The 23,249-nt window shown below is 31.0% G+C and overlaps 1 protein-coding gene across 1 annotated transcript in view; it reads right to left on the bottom strand.

The window, feature by feature from the left end:
- The window catches only part of LOC123663989, a 33,220-nt gene extending 11,672 nt beyond the window's left edge, over positions 1–21,548 (bottom strand). The window contains exons 1-2 of the mRNA XM_045598624.1: positions 21,346–21,548; positions 16,264–16,472 (exon numbers count right to left, since the gene is read on the bottom strand). Coding sequence (XP_045454580.1) covers positions 16,264–16,472; positions 21,346–21,548 — 412 coding nt within the window. The remainder of the gene's footprint in view (positions 1–16,263; positions 16,473–21,345) is intronic.
- Between the last annotated feature and the right edge of the window lie 1,701 nt (positions 21,549–23,249).

The following is a 23,249-nucleotide window of genomic DNA, read 5'->3' as shown; positions in this document are numbered from 1 at the left end:
AGGTATATGACTTTTGCTTTTATGGTAGACAGGCGTAACAAAATTCTGAGTCCCGTGAGCCTACTCTTTAAATTACGCAACTGCCAGCGCAACCGGCACAATCCATGTCTGTAACCGTTGCGCCAACGCGGCGTCTTTATAATATTAGTGCAGATTATTTATGATAATACTATTAAGAGGTAATCAATCGAATATATTGCATATTTGATGCCCGCCGTTTGACACATCCATCGCAAGAACGCTTCACGATACGAATCTGAGCTTTGTCTAATGAGAGTTGGAGGTTTGGGTGAGAACTCATAATTCCTGTTGTTCAAAATGCCGCCGATTCTGCCGATTTCTCGCAAGTTTTTTTATTTTTTTCGAGTGAGTAAAACATAAAACATTTAGATTAAATGAATAAGGAAATTATAATTTTCAGACATATTTATTTATCACGAAAAAAAAAACATTTATTTTATATCTATAACACTTTCAATTTTCGGTACAACAAATATATATTTATCTATTGTACATGTATCTGGCACCATTTCACCAAACTTAACATTATACGGAATCAAAATCTTTAGTTCGTTGTACATTGTATACCAGACAGCTTCACGAATATTTAAAATTTTCGGTAATATTCTTATATCGACAAAATCATCTGTTTTTTCGTCTTGACGCACAATTGTATACAAAATTTTATCTTTAATTCTCACTTCAATGTTCGTATCATCCATTCCATCAATCGAGTATACTATCATGTAACCAAACTTTTCGTAGATTTCCGACGCCGTGACAGCATTATTAAGGCATATCGTTTTCACGAGTAGGTCTGCAGAATAGATTAATTCGGCGATTCTATCGAAATATTCGTCCTGTGTCACGTATTGCGCAGCTTTTTCAAGTTGTGTATAACCACTGTGTCTGTATCTTGATCTACGATGAGTTTTGGTCCTGTGACAATAAAACTGACATAATAGAAGTAATGTCAGAAATAGCGACAGCCATCTCATGGCTACAACAATTCTTTAATTTTCCGTGACAAGTGTTTCTCGTTCCGAAACAATTCAGACACTGAGTGATGTTGAGCTGAGTTTCGTAATAAAATTGTCTATTTATAAATTATAAATTAAACATTGTTACTTATCTTAACCTTATTAAAACGCTGAGACATTATCCTGTAGCTAGTTAAGCAAATCTTTAACATGCCTTAATTTACATTTATAATTTTCTGTAACTAGCGGTTAATCTGTCAAATAAGAGATTTTTATATACGCTGTACCCTGCTCGTGTTTATATATATATATATATATATATATATATATATATATATATATATATATATATATATATATATATATATATATATTATCTTCTATATTTTAATTTTGGAACTTTTTACAGCTAGGCTGAAAATGTAATTATGCCTTTTTTTAAGAGCCATTTCACAATTTTAGGCTCTGCAAGTTTAGGTAAATTTGGTCGCATCGCGCGAATCGTACGAGCCGCGCGATCTTTGTGCTAGTAAGTATAGTGTGACAACCAAAAGACCATCTTGATCATTTTCTAATGTATAATAAAAATTAATAACTATGGTATAAAATGTTTTTTTACATAATTAATTTGTTAAAACATATCCGACAAACATATTAATTAACAAATAACAAGACAAACAGATTGAAATGCCTATTTGTATTGATAGTGTGAGAAAGAAAATTAAATTATACATTTGTTTACAGAAATTATCATTATTATATTATTTTACAGTCATTTTCGTAATATGTTTATTTAATTTATATTTTATTATGAAAGTATTAAGAGCCATTTCACAATTTTACGCTCTGCAAGTTTAGGTAAATTTGGTCGCATCGCGCGAGTCGTACGAGCCGCGCGATCTTTGTGCTAGTACGTATAGTGTGACAACCAAAAGACCATCGTGATCATTTTCTGATGTATAATAAAAATTATAACTATGGTATAAAATGTTTTTTACATAATTAATTTGTTAAAAATTTCAAGTATGTTATATAACAACAGTCAATAAATTTAAAATAAAATTAAAAAAATCAATTTTATGAAACAATTTTTTTAAATTGATTTAGTTTTTTCAGTTTACGAATGAATCTAATATTTACGATATGAATAAAAAAGCATTTAATGACATCGACACCGACAAACATATTAATTAACAAATAACAAGACAAACAGATTGAAATGCTTATTTGTATTGATAGTGTGAGAAAAGAAAATTAAATTATACATTAGTTTACAGAAATTATCATTATATTATTTTACAGTCATTTTCGTAATATGTTTATTTTATTTATATTTTATTATGAAAGTATCAAATGCGTTTTATCCGCTATAACAACAGGCGCTTGGCGCGTGTGAGCGAAAGAGACGGCTGCGCAGAATTTGGCGTGGACCTTACCTCTAAGAGCGCTAGCGCTCGACTGATTTACCGGGCTTGATGCGTGGTAATATATACTATCTTTTTATTATTTAATATAAAATGTATTAAAAATAATTACATCTTTTAATTATTTTTTTTGTATTCCTTAATGATGTAAGTTTACTTTGATGAAGATAGTTCGTTAAAATTTCTTAGTTTTCTAAGAGAAATATCGCTTTTAAAATCGTACTTATTTGGAAAATATTCGTAACTTTAATTTTTTTTTATCGTTTAATAGAGATACAAATGGAATAAAAATCTATGATAGTGGACAACAAAATTATATTCCACATATTATGATATTTTTTTAAAATGGTTTCAACGTAGAGGTTATTGAAAAGTAGGACTTCAAAGTATACATTGCGACCGTTTACCCAGGGAGGAGGCTGATGAAAAGGTTAATAATTTTATACACATAATGTAAATCAAAATTCTGATCTGACTATGGACTACAACAAAGGTTGCTCTATTATATTTCAAGAATATAAATTACATTATTGCATCCAACACTGAGATTAACGACGTCAAAATATTACAATTTCGCGGATTGTTACCGATTTTTGTGAAATGGCTCTTAAATGCGTTTTTTCCGCTATAACAACAGGCGCTTGGCGCGTGTGAGCGAAAGAGACGACTGCGCAGAATTTGGCGTGGACCTTACCTCTAAGAGCGCTAGCGCTCGACTGATTTACCGGGCTTGATGCGTGGCAATATATACTATCTTTTTATTATTTCATATAAAATGTATTAAAAATAATTACATCTTTTAATTATTTTTTTTGTATTCCTTAATGATGTAAGTTTACTTTGATGAAGATAGTTCGTTGAAATTTCTTAGTTTTCTAAGAGAAATATCGCTTTTAAAATTGTACTTATTTGGAAAATATTCGTAACTTTATTTTTTTTTTTTATCGTTTAATAGAGATACAAATGGAATAAAAATCTATGATAGTGTGCAACAAAATTATATTCCACATATTATGATATTTTTTTTAAATGGTTTCAACGTAGAGGTTATTGAAAAGTAGGACTTCAAAATATACATTGCGACCGTTTACCTAGGGAGGAGGCTGATGAAAAGGTTAATAATTTTATACAAATAATATAAATCAAAATTCTGATCCGACTATGGACTATAACAAAGGTTTCTTTATTATATTTCAAGAATGTAAATTACATTATTGCATCCAACACTGAGATTAACGACGTCTTAATATTATAATTTCGCGGATTGTTACCGATTTTTGTGAAATGGCTCTTAATACCAGAATTTTGATAACTGTGTCATATAATTTAATTTAGGTTTTGATGATTTTTTATTGATGTTTCCTGACAGCTTTCTTTTAGAAGTTTACATATATTTAAGTACAATAGACCTTTGAACTTAACCTTTGTGCTGTGTGGCTACGGCACTAAAGAATTTAGCCACCCCCTCTCTTCCCGTGGGTGTCGTAAAAGGCGACTAAGGGATAACAACGTTCCATAACCACCTTGGAACTTAAGAAGCCGACCGATGGCGGGATAACCATCCAACTGCTGGCTTTGAAATACACAGGCCGAAGACGGGCAGCAGCGTCTTCGGTGCGACAAAGCCAGTACTGCGGTCACCAACCCGCCTGCCCAGCGTGGTGACTATGGGCAAAACACATGAGTTCACGTTATTTTTGGCGTAAACTTGTGGAGGCCTATGTCCAACAGTGGACTGTATAGGCTGTATTGATGAGACCTTTGAAAATGAGAAAAAGTGAAAAAAATTATAGTAGGATGAAACCCATTGGAAAAGGAAGATAATACAACGAAAATGGAAGGAAAAATAAATTACGGGTGATCTGTGGTCAGGAAGTGGTTGAGGGGGGGGAGGGGTTAAGGGTAAAAAACGGTTTATCTCGATTTCCGACTGAACTGCAAGTCCCATGGAAAAAAGTTCAATGGCAAAGTTGTAGGTGGTAAAAAGAATTACAACTTTTGTCGTTACAATTTTTTCACATGATCTCAAAATTCATGTGAAAAATTTAAAAAACCCAGTTTTTTACCACCACGATTTTTTTTTAAAATTTCGTTGCATTCTCTTTCTTTTACAATAGATTTCATCCTACTATATATTTTTTTGGTTTCAAAAGCTAAAAGCACTGGTTTATAACGGTTTTTACAAGATTCAAATTAGTTCAAATGTTAGAATGTTCATCTGATATACATGACATGACATGGTTTGTAGACATGAACCAAATTAATTGTATTAGCATAACATTGCAAAACAAGCTCTATGTAAAGCAATCACGTGTAGTAAAGGACGATCCAATTACTTTAGTAAATTATAATTTATAAAATAAAATGCTATAATTGTGATTGTTAGATCTACTTTTATGTACAAAAAAATCTAAAACTAGTAAACGATTTTTACTATTTTTAAATATAAGCTTTGTTATTTAGAAATGACATTAGCTAAAAAATTAGAAATTGGCCTTGAATGTGACAAGAGAAAGTACACGAGGGATAGCTTAGTATAAAAATAACGGTTTTCGCATAACAATATTTTTTACAAATCAAAGATTACTTTTTTAAAAATCTGTAAAACTTTGCACAAAAATGATTCAGCGTTTTTGTATGTTGTAAGAAGTTTGACCGAGGCTTGACCTGTTATGGTTATAAAGAACCCTATCGATTTTGTTCCTTAAGTTTCTTGGATATTGTTCTTTGCTATCGGACCTTTATAGTTTCGTTGTTTTCATCGCAAAGAAAATTTGGATTTAGTCTGATAGTTGCATTTCAGGTTGTAAAATTAAGTTAAGTCTGCTAAGTTATATGCTGTGAAGTACTATTTATTCACATTGAGGGAAAATTAGTACATGATTGAGAATATTAGTATTAAAAATGCAATGAAAATCGATTCGAAATTTTAAGCCGAAATGAAAGCATAGATTAATGGCTAGTTTTCTTAAAACTTCTTCTATAGGTCATTTCTTAACAATCCAACACTACAATTAGGTAGGGATGTTATTTTAATTATTATTAATATATATTTTTCGATAAACAATAATATAAATTTGTTTCGAAATTTTATAATGTAAGTAATATATATTTACAATTTAATTATTATTCTAAACATTTTTGAATATCATATCAAAAATTGACCGCTCCAGCGGGATTCGAACCCGCGTCTTCGACATACCGTGTCGACGCTCTAGCCAATTAAGCTATGGAACGATATACTCGCTAGAGCGAAACTTTTGATATGATGATTTTTACTTTCGGTTTAAGCGAACCGTGGCGCCGTCTATAGTGAGTTCTTTACAGAGACTCGTAACTATTCAAAGTTTCATATTACAATGAAAATCTTTGACAGGAGACGACACCATGCTATTTTTAATATGTACGATTTTTATTTTTGTGTTACCCACAATCAGGAATTCTAAACATTTTTTGAATATCATATCAAAAAATTGACCGCTCCAGCGGGATTCGAACCCGCGTCTTCGACATACCGTGTCGACGCTCTAGCCAATTAAGCTATGGAACGATATACTCGCTAGAGCGAAACTTTTGATATGATGATTTTTACTTTCGGTTTAAGCGAACCGTGGCGCCGTCTATAGTGAGTTCTTTACAGAGACTCGTAACTATTCAAAGTTTCATATTACAATGAAAATCTTTGACAGGAGACGACACCATGCTATTTTTAATATGTACGATTTTTATTTTTGTGTTACCCACAATCAGGAATTCTAAACATTTTTGAATATCATATCAAAAATTGACCGCTCCAGCGGGATTCGAACCCGCGTCTTCGACATACCGTGTCGACGCTCTAGCCAATTAAGCTATGGAACGATATACTCGCTAGAGCGAAACTTTTGATATGATGATTTTTACTTTCGGTTTAAGCGAACCGTGGCGCCGTCTATAGTGAGTTCTTTACAGAGACTCGTAACTATTCAAAGTTTCATATTACAATGAAAATCTTTGACAGGAGACGACACCATGCTATTTTTAATATGTACGATTTTTATTTTTGTGTTACCCACAATCAGGAATTCTAAACATTTTTGAATATCATATCAAAAATTGATCGCTCCAGCGGGATTCGAACCCGCGTCTTCGACATACCGTGTCGACGCTCTAGCCAATTAAGCTATGGAACGATATACTCGCTAGAGCGAAACTTTTGATATGATGATTTTTACTTTCGGTTTAAGCGAACCGTGGCGCCGTCTATAGTGAGTTCTTTACAGAGACTCGTAACTATTCAAAGTTTCATATTACAATGAAAATCTTTGACAGGAGACGACACCATGCTATTTTTAATATGTACGATTTTTATTTTTGTGTTACCCACAATCAGGAATTCTAAACATTTTTGAATATCATATCAAAAATTGACCGCTCCAGCGGGATTCGAACCCGCGTCTTCGACATACCGTGTCGACGCTCTAGCCAATTAAGCTATGGAACGATATACTCGCTAGAGCGAAACTTTTGATATGATGATTTTTACTTTCGGTTTAAGCGAACCGTGGCGCCGTCTATAGTGAGTTCTTTACAGAGACTCGTAACTATTCAAAGTTTCATATTACAATGAAAATCTTTGACAGGAGACGACACCATGCTATTTTTAATATGTACGATTTTTATTTTTGTGTTACCCACAATCAGGAATTCTAAACATTTTTGAATATCATATCAAAAATTGACCGCTCCAGCGGGATTCGAACCCGCGTCTTCGACATACCGTGTCGACGCTCTAGCCAATTAAGCTATGGAACGATATACTCGCTAGAGCGAAACTTTTGATATGATGATTTTTACTTTCGGTTTAAGCGAACCGTGGCGCCGTCTATAGTGAGTTCTTTACAGAGACTCGTAACTATTCAAAGTTTCATATTACAATGAAAATCTTTGACAGGAGACGACACCATGCTATTTTTAATATGTACGATTTTTATTTTTGTGTTACCCACAATTAGGAATTCTAAACATTTTTGAATATCATATCAAAAATTGACCGCTCCAGCGGGATTCGAACCCGCGTCTTCGACATACCGTGTCGACGCTCTAGCCAATTAAGCTATGGAACGATATACTCGCTAGAGCGAAACTTTTGATATGATGATTTTTACTTTCGGTTTAAGCGAAATTAAGCGAAAAAAGCGAAAAGTTTCGCTCTAGCGAGTATATCGTTCCATAGCTTAATTGGCTAGAGCGTCGACACGGTATGTCGAAGACGCGGGTTCGAATCCCGCTGGAGCGGTCAATTTTTGATATGATATTCAAAAATGTTTAGAATTCCTGATTGTGGGTAACACAAAAATAAAAATCGTACATATTAAAAATAGCATGGTGTCGTCTCCTGTCAAAGATTTTCATTGTAATATGAAACTTTGAATAGTTACGAGTCTCTGTAAAGAACTCACTATAGACGGCGCCACGGTTCGCTTAAACCGAAAGTAAAAATCATCATATCAAAAGTTTCGCTCTAGCGAGTATATCGTTCCATAGCTTAATTGGCTAGAGCGTCGACACGGTATGTCGAAGACGCGGGTTCGAATCCCGCTGGAGCGGTCAATTTTTGATATGATATTCAAAAATGTTTAGAATTCCTGATTGTGGGTAACACAAAAATAAAAATCGTACATATTAAAAATAGCATGGTGTCGTCTCCTGTCAAAGATTTTCATTGTAATATGAAACTTTGAATAGTTACGAGTCTCTGTAAAGAACTCACTATAGACGGCGCCACGGTTCGCTTAAACCGAAAGTAAAAATCATCATATCAAAAGTTTCGCTCTAGCGAGTATATCGTTCCATAGCTTAATTGGCTAGAGCGTCGACACGGTATGTCGAAGACGCGGGTTCGAATCCCGCTGGAGCGGTCAATTTTTGATATGATATTCAAAAATGTTTAGAATTCCTGATTGTGGGTAACACAAAAATAAAAATCGTACATATTAATTATTATTCTTTCAGCGTGCTAGATAATTTGGCACAACAATAATAAATTATGAAAATTCAAGGCGCCATATTCTTTCTGGATTCTTAATAAGCGTTGATGGAATACAGAGTATTTATTTGCTGAGCATAATGTATGATTATGATTGACGATAGCGGTTTTCATTATCTGATAACGTAAGCTTAGTAAGTGTCTACTTTAGCAGTGATGCATTTTTAAGAGAACAAACAGACATTTTTAGAAACTTGTTTTTATTTCTTTGAATATTTTTATAGTTAGAATAAAATTCTGAAATGTAGATTCGTGTAAAATTAAAATTTTTATTAAACCTCTGTGTCAAAAATGACACTTTAAACTTAGTATATTTAGTTGCACTACAAAAGCATATATTTTGTAATAACGGCCGAAAAAAAATATATGCTATATTTTGTTTCGGCCGTTATTCGAAACCATAAAACGTATACTCCATAAATCTAGTGATACGGACAGGGGTTTTCAATAAAGTTTCCCACGAGTATTTATAACTCGTGTTTTAATGCACATTTTGACGATTTAAAGTTGGCTAGTTTTTTTTCCGGATCATCTAATTAAATGAAAATAATCACCAAAATATACACGCGAAACTTCCGATTGGCTGCAACAAATTGAATTAGTCTTTTAATGGTCGTTATTGTCAGAAAACGTTTGTATTAAAAAAAAAAAAAATTGCGTAGAAACAAAAAAAGGTACTACGGGTAAGCTTGCCTCATATAAATATGGAGTACAAAAAATACTAATTAATGCATCTATATATTAATACGTGAAGCAAAAAATTTGTACCCTTTTTACGGAAATTGCGTGGACGGAGAATGAAATTACGCACAATTACCTATAGTTTATATAGAGAAGGAGAGCAGAACGCTAGTATTTTTTTAATTATGCATAAAAAATACATTAAATCAATTTAAAAAAAAACATTACATACACTGCCATGTATTTGACACACACAGCACGTATATATACGCTTTTCTTTATCATTATAGAAGTATAGTCTTCAACAACAGAACCTTAATAATGTTCAAACATATAATTTCAATTAATTATGGTCGAATGAACATCCTACTAATATTATAAATGCGTAAGTTTATATGTATAGATGAATGGATGTTTGTTCCTCGTTCACGCAAAAACTGCCGAATGGATTTTACCTTAATTAGTTCTAGAAAAAAGTCCCCGACAGAATATATCTATCTTCTTTGAGTAAGCCATTATCAACAAAACCGTAATATCTCAGTAAACCATAAAATACAATAAAAATTTATTATACATTTCTAATGCACATTTGGTAGTAACAAACTGATTTTTATATCAAAATAAATACTTTCATTAAACTTCGTGTTTTACACTACATGATTAAGACGATTTTTAATCTATACAAATAGTAATAAAAATTAAATTGAAGTTTTTGTTTGTAATATTAAAATAACCGCTTTATACTAAATGCATATGGATGTATACACATACACGGTACACCAAAATAACATTTTTTACAAGTTTTGTCTGTCTGCCTGTCTGTCTCTTTGTTCCAGCTAATCTCTGAAACGGCTGGACCGATTTTGACAGGACATTCACTAACAGATACCTAATGTAAGAGAGCAAGGAGTAACTTAGGCTACTTTTATTTTATAAAGTTTTTTAACCGACTTCCAAAAAAGGAGGAGGTTCTCAATTCGACTGTATTTTTTTTTTTATGTAGTTTACATCAGAACTTTTGACTGGGTGGAGCGATTTCGACAAATTTTCTTTTAATCAAAAGGTGGTGTGTGCCAATTGGTCCCATTTAAATTTATTTGAGATCTAACAACTACTTTTCGAGCTATATCTAATAATGCGTTTTTACTTGACGCTTTTTTCGTCGACCTACGTTGTATTATACCGCATAACTTTCTACTGGATGTACCGATTTTGATAATTCTTTTTTTGTTAGAAAGAAGATATCCCAAATTTAGTACCATGATAAGAAAACCGGGATCTGATGATGGGATCCTAGAGAAATCGAGGGAAACTCTCGAAAATCCGTAATAACTTTTTACTGGGTGTTTCGATTTTGATAATTTTTAATTTAATGAAAAGCTGATGTTTATCATGTGGTCACATTTAAATTTTATCGAGATCTGATAACTACTTTTTGAGTAATCTTTGATAACGCGTAGTTACTTGACTATTTTTTCGTCGATCTACGTTGTATTACTTGTCGATGTAATTGAAGTCGGTTTTTTTTCGTTTGCGAGCAAACACAATTATTATTTTATAACTCGGCGAACTGAACAATATCTTATTTGTTAAATTTCACGCGGACGGAGTTGCGGGCATAGCTAGTAATACTATAAGGTTAATAAAATCATAATGTGTATGATGATAGAGTTAGTACAGGATTTTTCCTTATATTTGTGATATCCACACTTAATAACACACATAATTTTATTGGCGTGTGTAACAAATTATTATTATTTTTTAATTTGTAAAATATACGTCAATTCATAATAATAATTTCAATTAAAGATATGAATATTAAACTATAAGAGAAGTAATTTGACTATTTAAACATGTGACTAGAATAATGACTGACACGTGTTTTGAAGTAGTGCTTCATCATCTTCATCACTTCAGCTTATCGCAGTCCACTGCTGGACATAGGTCTCTACAAATTCGCGCTAAAAATGTCGTGAACTCAGGTGTGTTTCCCATAGTCACCACGCTGGGCAGGCGGGTTTTGAAGTAGGTAGATCATATAAATACCTACTAAAAATAGCTTAAGTTACTAAAAATTTCAACTCTACAGAAGCTAAATTAAAAACTATACTTAGGTACTACAAAAATTTAAAAATTATTATTTAAGTTCTATTTTAAATTTAACTCTGTGGTATAAAAACTATATTTTTCATTACCTATTTCGTATTTCATATATATTTCGAAAGGGCTTTTCGTGCCAAATATATGTCTAGCTTAATGAATTTAGGTTGGGCTTATTATGAATCATTTAGTCATTACATGAAAATAACATACAATAACGAAACGTTATTTTATCAACGGAAATAGTTTTAAACTTATAATTAAGATTTTACATGAGGAAATTCAACACACACAAACTAAATATCTAAACAAATAAATGCGTGTCTTTTTAAATAATGTAGTTTTTATTTATCAATTATTTCAGCGAGAAAATTGATATCTAAAAACTCGTAGATAGCAAAATTTGTATTGGTATAGGTACTAATCAAACAACCATAGTTCCACCAACCAACCAAGCAAATTCAACCAACCAAGCAAATTGTCGAGCACAGCCTCAAAATGGCGATCCATAATAGGGATGCGAATGTTATTGAGGATGTGCTCGCGAAACTGGCGGCGGGCGCTGTTTTAGAAAAATAAGACTGGCCGTCGACAATGCGGTAAATTAACAATGTAGAGTCACACAATGTAAAGTATAAAGCATGTAGTGTGTTTTAAAATAGTAATGCAGCATGTAGAAAAAAAAACCATATTCGTAAATAATTATCTTAATTATTAACCTACATAAATATATATGTATATATATCTCTCACGGTCAGTTTTGGACTCACCATCGAATTAGAGAAAATAAGCTTTAGTTCGTAATTTGAAGCATGCAATGTTGAAAATAATACGCCTCAACGCTTGAAAATTAAAATGTAAATAAAAAAGGCATGGGCACTCAAGAGCCCCTGGATATTAAAATTTAAAAAAAAAACCAACCATAGTAACTTTTGGTATAAGGCTCTAAAAATAATCACAAAATTTATCAAGAAATTGTAACGAGAATGTGAATTTAAATAAAACTTATATTATATTATAAAAGACTTATTTTATATTTATGTTCGTTTACTAAAAAAGGAATTTTGAACAAGTTGCAAAGTAAATATTCAATGAGTAAAGACAAATCAAACGATAGGTACGTCCGTCCAAATATTCCTTTATTCACTGTGACTCGAAGAGATACAAAGAATAAAACATTTCTGCCGTATAAACTGCAGCTCGCGAATTGTGTCATATTTTACAAAAGCATTTATCTGAATGCAAGTACGAATATTTTCACGTTCCATTGCAAAACATTACTCCTCACCCATTATTTTTACTCGTATAATAAATGAAATTCATACAATCTTTATCGTACTTACATATTTTAGGGAACGTTTTAATTATTTTTAAAAATATTAAATTTCAGTGTTAAAATAACCGTAATTTATCTGGTGCAGACATATCTGAATCGCTTTTAACGGTCCGTTCGATAAAAGATTTACGTTCGTAGTTCTTTTATTGGTAAAGCAGAATGTACAATAATGAACTATCGGTTTTCATACACTTTAAAAAATGGATTACAGATTTAATATTTTTATAATTGAATTGTATAGATGAAGAGTCACTTTTGATATTTTTTTCGGCCTTTACCTACTTTCGGTCGTTTAGTAACTTTTCCTTTTTCCGTAATTTGAGACTTGACATTTCTAGTCATCATACTTTCAAAAGTGTAGTAGCCTTTTTCTTTTGAATTACTTTTTCTAGTTGTAATTTTTTTGTCATCGCTAGTCACCACATCCTTCTTCACTTTAGAGATATTTCGTTGGTTTTGTTCGTTAGCATCCATCGCTTTAGAGTCTTTCCTCATTTGTTAGTTTTATGCGGTAAATAATTGAAAGTGCTTTACGAATTTTCATTTTAAGCCTACCGGATCGCAGAAAATTTATTTGTCAATGTCAAAATTAAATATGAATAAAATAAGTTTTTAGTACCACTTTATGGTCAATTTGTTATTGATTATGCAGAAAATAAACATTATATTACAAAAAAAAATCTTTTACAGTTATATTCCTTATATTATGAGTAGAATAAAAAATTGATTAGAAATTTAAATTTTTGTAAATATCGACATATAGAACAAAACGTTAAAATTTTAAATTCCTGTATAAAGTAGGCAAAAACGTTAAATACAAATGATATTCGTTTATAAAACCGTATTTGGTTACAGTATTCACCTAATTATACCTTAATATTACTCACATTACTTAATAAGATAAAGAAAGTTAAAAACTAAAGCCCGACTACGACAAAAAGTTTTAGGACGTCACTTTATGTCCTTTAGAGGGCGCCACATTCCGTATAATATGACACCATATAGTCTATAACTAGTAGACCATTAAGAAGCTTCTAATGATACCTCATTTGACTAAAAATTAAAAGTAGTTTGGGAGATAGGAGGGAACAGATAAACATGCATACATACATAGACTGCTAAATTTAGAGCTCTTTTCTTGGTTTTGCCGTAGTCGGGTAAAAAGGTTAATCTACTAGATAGTATTTTTCATGTTTTTCTGTTTCAATATGATAAATAAATAAATAAATATTTTATAACAGACACACACGGTCGTCTGTTCCTATGGTAAGCAACTTAATGCGTGTGTTACAGGTAACAACCGACTGGTATAACTATATATATATTTTTCATAAATATACATAGAAATAATACATATATAAATATATAAATACAAATATTAAACCCAGACTCAGCCGGGAATCGAACTCGCGACCCGTGGCACAGAAAGCAGGGCCACTACACTACAAACTGCGCCAATGGGCTAGTCAAATAATAATTTAAGATAAATTTCGAAGTCGTGAATAGTGCAAAAAAAAAAAAAAAAAAAATATAAAATATTTAAAGCAATATGGTTAGAGTTTATTTGCTTGAAAGCAATAATATCTCTATTTAACATAAAAGGAAATGAGAGGCCCATCGTCTTAATATAGTTTAAATTATGATCTTGGAAATTAGATCGACCAACTATGATATCGACATGAAGTAATTCATGGCTTTACGGAGTCCCTTCCATATGTATTTGTCACGAAACAGTATCAAAAAAAACTAGTCTGTAGTATAAACTGAAATATTCTATAACTAATTTTTACATATGATACAGGAAAAGACAATAAAATTCAATTAATATTTAATTTCGTTATTTACTTATATCCCTAAAATATAACATGAGTTATTTAGTCGTTATAAATATCATATTATAAAGGAAAAGACAATAAAATTCAATTAATATTTAATTTCGTTATTTATTTATATCCATAAAATATAAAATGAGTTATTTAGTCATTATAAATATCATATAAAGTACATCAAATTTTAGACATGTAAATTTATTACAAACTAGCTGACCCGGCGAACTTCGTATCGCCTAACAGTCAATTCTTTAATTTTATTATTTTTTTTTTTAGAATTTTTCTCTCCGTAAGAACCATCCTCGTACTTCAAGGAATATTTTAAAAAAAGAATTAGCGAAATCGGTCAAACCGTTCTCGAGTTTTGCGCTTAGCAACACATTCAACGACTCATTTTTATATTATAGATTACAAAAGGAGTTTTTAGTGCAATACAAAATCACTACATAGTATAAAACAAAGTCGCTTCCCGCATTCTGTATGCTTAGATCTTTAAAACTAAGCAACGGATTTTGATGCAGTTTTCTGTAGTAAATATAATGATTCAAGAGAAAGATTTATATAAAATAAACGCTTCACACTCAACGACCCCCAGAGGATTCTATTCCGTGTCGGGGGTCCGAAAACACACACAATATACAAGCACAAACGCCCAGACCACGACAAACATCTATATGGCCAATACAAATATCTGTCGTGAGCGGGGATCGAACCCGCGGCGGCCAGCGCAACAGATAGTACTGTGACCGCTGCGCCAACTGGATTTATTGTCAATTTTATAAAATAAATATACGACAACATTCGTAATTATTTGTCATATTTTATTAAACGCTTTGTAACTTCAGTGTTTTATTATTGCTGTTTCCGTTCATTGTTTTATGATATTACACGTATTTCAGAACAAAAATAAACAACTATACACACATTTCAATTTAAATGATGTCTATTATTTAAGTGGTTTTATGTTCATTTTTATGTCATGTTATATTTTATTTTTTATTTTAATTATTATTTGTCTATCATTCATTAAATTAAATTTAACTCGAATAGAAAATGTTGAAAAACATAAAATTAATATATTTTATTTTTATACAGTTTTTTATATTGTGTCACCGTGTTGCTCTATGTGTGTCACTCATGCTGTTGGATTACGTAATAAAATAAAATTTAAAAATATTAATATAGGACCAAGAAGTTTTAACTACAGTTTTATTATAATTACTATTATTCTTTAACTACTTTTATTTTTTTTTCTTTCCAATTATATTCACATGTATAATCTATTATTTGTATAGCTTTATATCATATTTTTATGTTAGTATATAATATCGTATGTACTTTAGTATTATTACTTTAGAAACTCAGTGCACTGTTAAACTTTTAATTGTTTTTGCTGCACTGTTTATCACATAAATTGTATCTATTTTTTCTCTGTAAATAAATGAATAAATAAATTAGCATCTTAAATATATCCTCAGTTATAAATTGAAATTTTTATTTCTGGTGGTTTTCATTTTCAAGATTTTTCTTTCGTTGTATGTAGTCTTGCTTATAATTAGAGCTAATGAAACAAACGTATGTATATTAATTGTATAAGTTTTATTTTATACTCTTAGTAACCATGATGTAAATAAATAATTTTAAAGTATTTATTTTTTAAATACAAGCTTTTATTTAAATACGCAAAAAAGAGTAAAATAAACATTTCCTTTTAAACTCTTACTAGCAACATATAATGTCATTATACAATTTATATGATATAAAATCTTGTCGTCCGGTTTAAGTGCTCTAAAAATTTATTTTAAAATTTTAAAAATTATTATCAATTAAATTAACTTTTGCATTAAGTAATATTAACATTAAGCTTATAAATAAACAAACTTACTCCAGACATGAACACTCCACCCGTGATGTTTCCCCTCTTCACTCTGCCCCGCCGCCTGCATCTGGTTCTCCGCTCCTTCAGCCTCAGGCAGCGTCCTCCACCTCTTTAGCAGTTCCTTGGTCTTATCTTTCGTTTTATCGCATGCTTGTTTCCAGTTGGTGAAGTATTTACGCGAGACTTTCGGACTTAAGGACGATTTCGAATCTTGCCTGTAAAAATAATAAAGTTATTGTTATATATAATAAGGAAATATTATTTTGTTGTAATTATGAAAAAGATTAGACAGTTCCAATCCATCAAGATGTATTTGTACGTATTTGCGAATATATCTAAATCTACATTCTTTAATAAAAATTCGGTGGATATATTGAAGATTTTAGTATAACTCCATTCGTTAAACCGCTCATTCGCTAAAACTATGAATGCTTTTATGAAGATAAAACGATAAAATTGCTGTATTTAATAAAAATAGAAAGAACTTTTTAAATTGAAGTCGCAAAAAGAAAAAAAAATACTTTAAAGTGGTTCCTATTACGCAGTAAGCTTACGGTTTTTGAAGCAGTTTAAAAAAGAAGATTTAAACATTTAAAAAAATTGTAATAAACATAATTTTATATAATAACTAGCTGGGCTCGCAACTTCGTCCGTGTGAAATAGTGACTTTACATGTTTAACGTGATTCTTAAAATTGGCATAACTTTTCATTTATGAAACGATTGACATGAAACAAACACTAAATCAATAAGTTTTGATATTTGTTATACACTAGCGGTACTGCGCGATTTTACAGTCGTTAATTTAAGGAAAAAAAAAGAGCCTTCTTCAGTAAATGAGCTATCTAACACAAAAAAATATTTTTTCAATTCGAACCAGTAGTTCCTGAGATTGGTGCGCTTAAACAAACAAACATATAAACTAATTTTTAAGCTTCATAATATTTTATAATATATAGATATTTTAATAGTTTTATTTATTTGAACAAGTTACGATTCAATTGTTGTTAGTTCAGTATTCTTCATTTGTTTATTTGAACAAGTAACATACTATTTCTGGGATGATGATGGAGGAAGGATTGGAGAGTAATCCATTGCGGGTTAGCGGATATATTCCCTATTATAGTATGAGTAACGACCGCTATCAGGTATTTATGATAATAACCGGGACCGACAACTTGGGGAGACTCACGATATCCAAACCGAAAACAAATATTTGTACAAGTACAAATATCCATCCCGAGTGGTAATCGAACCCGCAATGGTTTTTTAAGGCGCCTGCACTCACAACCACTCTAGAGCCGCTGTTATTATATATTCATATACTAAAGTTCAAATACTCTTTTTCAAATTTGGATTGGATGACACTTCATCATAATAATAAAAAGCTGTTTGACAAATATTAATTCATTAATTAAATATATATATTTTCATTAGTCTTTAGTGAAAAGTTAGAAAAGTTTCATCTTTAATGAACGGTGCTACTTTTGTAATTAAAACTTTTATTATCATGTTAAAATTATTTCTTGAAGAACTTTATAAAAAAAATAAATAGGTATTGAGCTTTATTTTATTTTATACGATAACATTTAAAATGATATATTTTTATTAAGAAGTGTTTAGCTTTTATAACGTTAATCATCCCTTAGTCGTTATCGTTCCCCTCTGTTATAGATCGAATATAAATAAACATCTATAAAATGCCTCCTGTGTCGGGAGCGAAGAAACACATGCACACACACAATAGATTAGCACAAACGCCCAGACCAGGCGATCAGTGATATTAATATTTTTTAATTAATGGAAAATTGTCCATCTTTTTTTTTGAAACTATATAACTGTGTTTGCTCGCAAACTAAAAAAAAACCAACTTCAATTACATAGAAAAGTAATAAAACGTCAGTTGACAAAAACAATTAACAAACGCACTACGATCGTCGTCACTACGATTTTCGAGGGTTCCCCTCGATTTCTCTGGGATTCCATCATCAAACCCTGGTGTCCTTATCATGGAATCACCCCTGGAATATCTCTTTTCCTACAAGAAAACTTTTATCAAAATCGGTTCATAAACGATGAAGCTATGCTCGAACATACATATATATATATACCTATATATAACCTATATATAACCTATATATAACCTATATATAACCTATATATAACCTATATATAACCTATATATAACCTATATATATATATATAGGTCGAATTGAGTAACCTCCTCCTTTTCTGAAGTTGGTTAAAAATAGCGATAACTAGCGCATCAACCATCTATCTGCAATTACCAATTTAAAAAACACGTAGTCATTTTGAAAAAAAAATAATGTAATGCATTAAAAACTTTTTTGAGTGTACTCGTATAACAGCTGCAAAAAGGTAATTTGTATTAAATGATTCGCGAGATTTTAACAACGTCAATGCTTTTAAAAGACTAACGACACATTCGCAATTTGAAACTCATCGATCATTCGTCGGTTCGAAATTAAAATCGAGTTAGCTGCTTCGTTACCCTAATTTCTCTATTTACCAGTTTTTGATTACTATCAAGTAAAAATAAAAAGTTTTTCAAACGAATTTTAGGTTTGAATAACAAATAAAATGAAATTATATGATGAGACATAAACGACACAAACACAAGACAAAAACTAAAAAAAAATATATATGAAAAGAAAAAATAGTTAAATTGCACAGCAGTGTACTGCCACAAAAATGAATAACAAAATATCATCATCATCATCATCATCACTTCAACCTATCGCAGTCCACTGCTGCCCTTCTTCGGACTGTGTATTTCAAAACCAGCAGTTGGATGGTTATCCCGCCATCGGTCGGCTTTTTAAGTTCCAAGGTGGTAGTGTAACTGTGTTATCCCTTAGTCGCCTCTTATGACACCCACGGAAAGAAAGGGGGTGGAGTGAGTTATTTAACTAAAAGTTGTAATGATTCAAATAATTGTCAAGTTTCAAATTTTGCTAAAATGTAAGCAAAGATGTTATTAAAAGTTAAGTACCTATCTCAAGCGCGTATCAAAGTTATCTTCCTTGTAAATATTTGAATTTGAAATATACTTCAATCCCGCACAAATAGGTTAATATCATAGCAATTTGTTAACTCTGAAATCAATTTGATAAGTGTGTCCCTTACAATATAGGTATATCCCCCAACATCCAATTAATGGATTAATATGACGTACTTATATAATATTCCTAATTTAAACAAGACTACAGTTTCAAAGGCAATTCAATGTGGTTATTTTGTACAAATTAATAATGCTAGAAAGAACGAGCTGTGCTTGAGATATTGAAAGGTTTAAAAGCCAAGCCAAATTAATGACTTAAATACTACTCATTAAAATGTCTACTACCTACCTATAAAGGTTAGAAAAATGTCTGTAATATTATCGTGACATATAAATAAATATATTTATAATTGTGTTTGCAGGCAAACGAAGAAAAACCGACTCCTATTATATCGACAAGTAATACAACGTAGGTAAACGAAAAAATAGTCAAGTAAATACGCATTATCAAAGATTTCTCCAAAAGTGCAAATCAGATCTCGATGAAATTTAAATGTGAACACATGATAAATATCGGCTTTCGATTAAATTAAAAATCATTAAAATCGGTACACCCAGTAAAAAAATATGCGGATTTTCGAAAGTTTTTCTCTGGGATCCCATCATCAGATCCTGGTTTCCTTATCATGGTACCAAACTAAGAATATCTCCTTTCCAACAAAAAAGAATATATATATATATATATATATATATATATATATATATATATATAAAAGAATATATATATATATATATATATATAAGGTCAAATTGAGTAACCTCCTCCTTTTTTTGAAGTCGGTTAAAAAACACAGACGTCCCATTATTGAGCATATGCCTCTTTTTGCACGCAAAAGAAAGGACGGAGCAAAATCATGTATAGCACGTAAATTACAGGTATTTTTGTCTGAAATACGAGTAGAATACGAAAGCCTTCGTTGATTCCTTCATTTATCACGTCATTCACTCTCAATGTAATGATCTCCCAAACGGTAACTGTACTTGTAAATTAGTACTGAATATGTGATTGAGATGGCTAATGATGTTAAGTTTATGCTTAAAGATACATATTAAACAAAAATATATATAAAATAATACATATATAACCAAATATACTTATGTTATACTCAGAGTGAAGGCCGGAATTGAACCCACAGCTCTCGAAGCAGAAAACAGGGTCATTGCAAACCTTATAGTCTTAAGCTGTTGTTACATTATTATTATTCTTGTTAAAGTTTTCTTATTTTTAAACCTATTAATGCATTAATTTTATTTTAAACGCCATTTTTCTATATGCTTATAATTACGCTAAAATATAAAAAGCCAAGATACAGAATAAAATTATTCTTTACTTTTAAAGAGCGTTAGCGCGAAAACATTTAAAAACTGAAATAATGTTATCTGTTGCAAATAAAAAAGTAGGAAAACTAATGTAATTAAATTTTGAAAATAGTGATTTTATATTTATGTGTATTTTTTTTCATATCGAGATGATGAGTTACTATTTATAACAAGTATGTCCTTTGTTCTAGACGAGTTAGCGCAGCGGTAATAGCACTGGCTGTTGCGCTGGCGGTTGCGGGCTCGATTCCCGCTCACGACAGACATTTGTATCGACCATATGGATGTTAGTCGTGGTCTGGACGTTGTGTTTGTGTATTGTATGTGTTTCCGGACCCACAACACAGGAGAAAATCCTACTGGGGATCCGTTGAGTCTGAAGCGTTTATTAATTCTATGTAAAGAAAATAAGTAAACGCTAAATCAAATTATGCTAAAGCGGGTTTGGATTTGCATCAACATGTTAGTTCTGCACTTGATCTATTGCAAAATTAGATTTTTTATTGTAATCTAACTGCCTTGAAACGTAAACGTCAAGATTATTTAATGATAAGTATCATTAAATAATCTTGTTAGATTATTTTACAAACATCCTTTAAAATTAACAAATTTAGATTTACCTTAGCGACATTATGTATTCTATGTGTGATATCGATGAAAATTTCATATGAAAAAAAAAAGAATTACCGCTCAAGCGCCTCTCTCGATGATTCGCTAGCCCTTGACAGCCGTCGTTCTCTTCTCAAACCATCGTCGCTCGGGGACTTGTCAGCTACTCTGAGGTCTTTTTCTGATTTGCTGCTGGATTTTGTCTTGCCTTCCTCGTCCTTCCTAAGAGCCGGGTTCACGGGCGACAGACTGCCCGGCTTATCATGACGTTTCATCTCCATATTTCAGCCTGGACGGTCATCATCGCTGTTCGGCTGTAGAAGAAAATAAATTTAATGTTAAAAATTAAAAAGTATTATACTTAATACCTAAAACACGTTATTTGGTTCAACATAATATAATTATAAAAATAAAATTATGCAAGACAACTAAGTTTATAATAATTGACAGTTTTTTAAGAGTAGCTGAATAGTTTGTTATAAAGCCTATTTGAGTAAAAATATGATTTTTAAAAATTACGAGTATACACAAAAAAATTCACTCTATAACCATATTTTTTTTTAAAATTATTTACAGTTAATTATTGTATTCAGCATTTCTGTGTGAAGATCCCATTTTCAATTCTCTGGGTACAAATGGTACGAGTCGTAAAGTTAAATCATATAATCAAAAGAATTGAAATAAATATTATATAATTTTAAATAATTTAAATAAACATTACTCATCATCAAACCAAATCTATTTTATTTATTGTTATGTTAACACAGGCATTTCATGAAAATGTGTAACATTTTGGAGTAGAAACATTGTTTTTGTCGCGGGAAATGAAAGGATACGTTTGTGTATCCCCACGGTACAGTAAAAAGTATACCTTTATATACACATCCTTTCAAACATTATTAAGGCAACAGTAAGTCGACCTTAAACAAAAAAAAAATATAGGTATTAAACGAAGTTTTCCTACTACCACAGTTATAATTTGAATTTTTCATTTTAACTGTCGCTCGCTCGGATTTACAGAAAGTACCAACTTTATTCTCTTCTGTTCTCAATGGACTTATGAAACAAAAAAGTTCTGTTTGATAGTTCTTTTTATAAAGCTACGGTTCCTTAAATGACGCATTATTTATTCACGTTTAAATATATATGTGGTATACCTATTTATAAAATAGATTACAAATAAAAATGTTTGTATCAAAGCCAGTGACACCTTTTACAAATTGTATAATTTGTAAATATTACATCTGTTTTCTTCACAAAAGAACCTCATAATTTTTTCCCTTTGCCTCGGGAATAATAAAAAGAGATGTCCACCGCGCGAATGGGTCGAGAATATCACAAATTAATAATGAGATCCGTTGAAGCGAAAGTCATATTTGGATCGAACAATTTTTCACCTCAAAGAATGTCCTTTGCGATGTTTCTTGTCATAATAGCAGTTTTTTGTATAAATTAAATTACAATTATTTTTCACTTTTATTTGACTTATTTTTTTACACTTACAACGTTTATACGTACGTACACTTAAAATTAACATATAATTTGACATAGTACAACAAAAACAAAATATCACTCACATATACATAAGTATATCAGTAACAAACTGTAAACAACATTTGTAAGATCATGAAAACAAAAACGATAATACATAATAAAAACAAAAAATAAATAATAAAATTAAAATTAAAATCGATGTCAGAAACAGAACCTTAAACGGAAAAGTTGTTATGAATTGATTGGTTGTTAGAGACATTAGCTGGAAGGTAGACTGATTATAGTTGAAGTGGAAGTGGTATGGAACGAAGGTAAATGCCATACAATACATTACAATCTTAATCACTAGCACCACGATACAACTTGGATAGGATGATTTAAAAGTTTGTAAAATTTTTACAAGAAAACATGATCCCACTCCAAACTTCTCAAATGACGTCGTATGCCTGAGGCTGCAGGCCGATACGCTAGAAGTTTCGTTTACATAA

This window comes from Melitaea cinxia, chromosome 21 (genome assembly GCF_905220565.1).
Source record: "Melitaea cinxia chromosome 21, ilMelCinx1.1, whole genome shotgun sequence".
Lineage (NCBI taxonomy): Eukaryota > Metazoa > Arthropoda > Insecta > Lepidoptera > Nymphalidae > Melitaea > Melitaea cinxia.
This window is presented reverse-complemented; position numbering and strand designations above follow the sequence as displayed.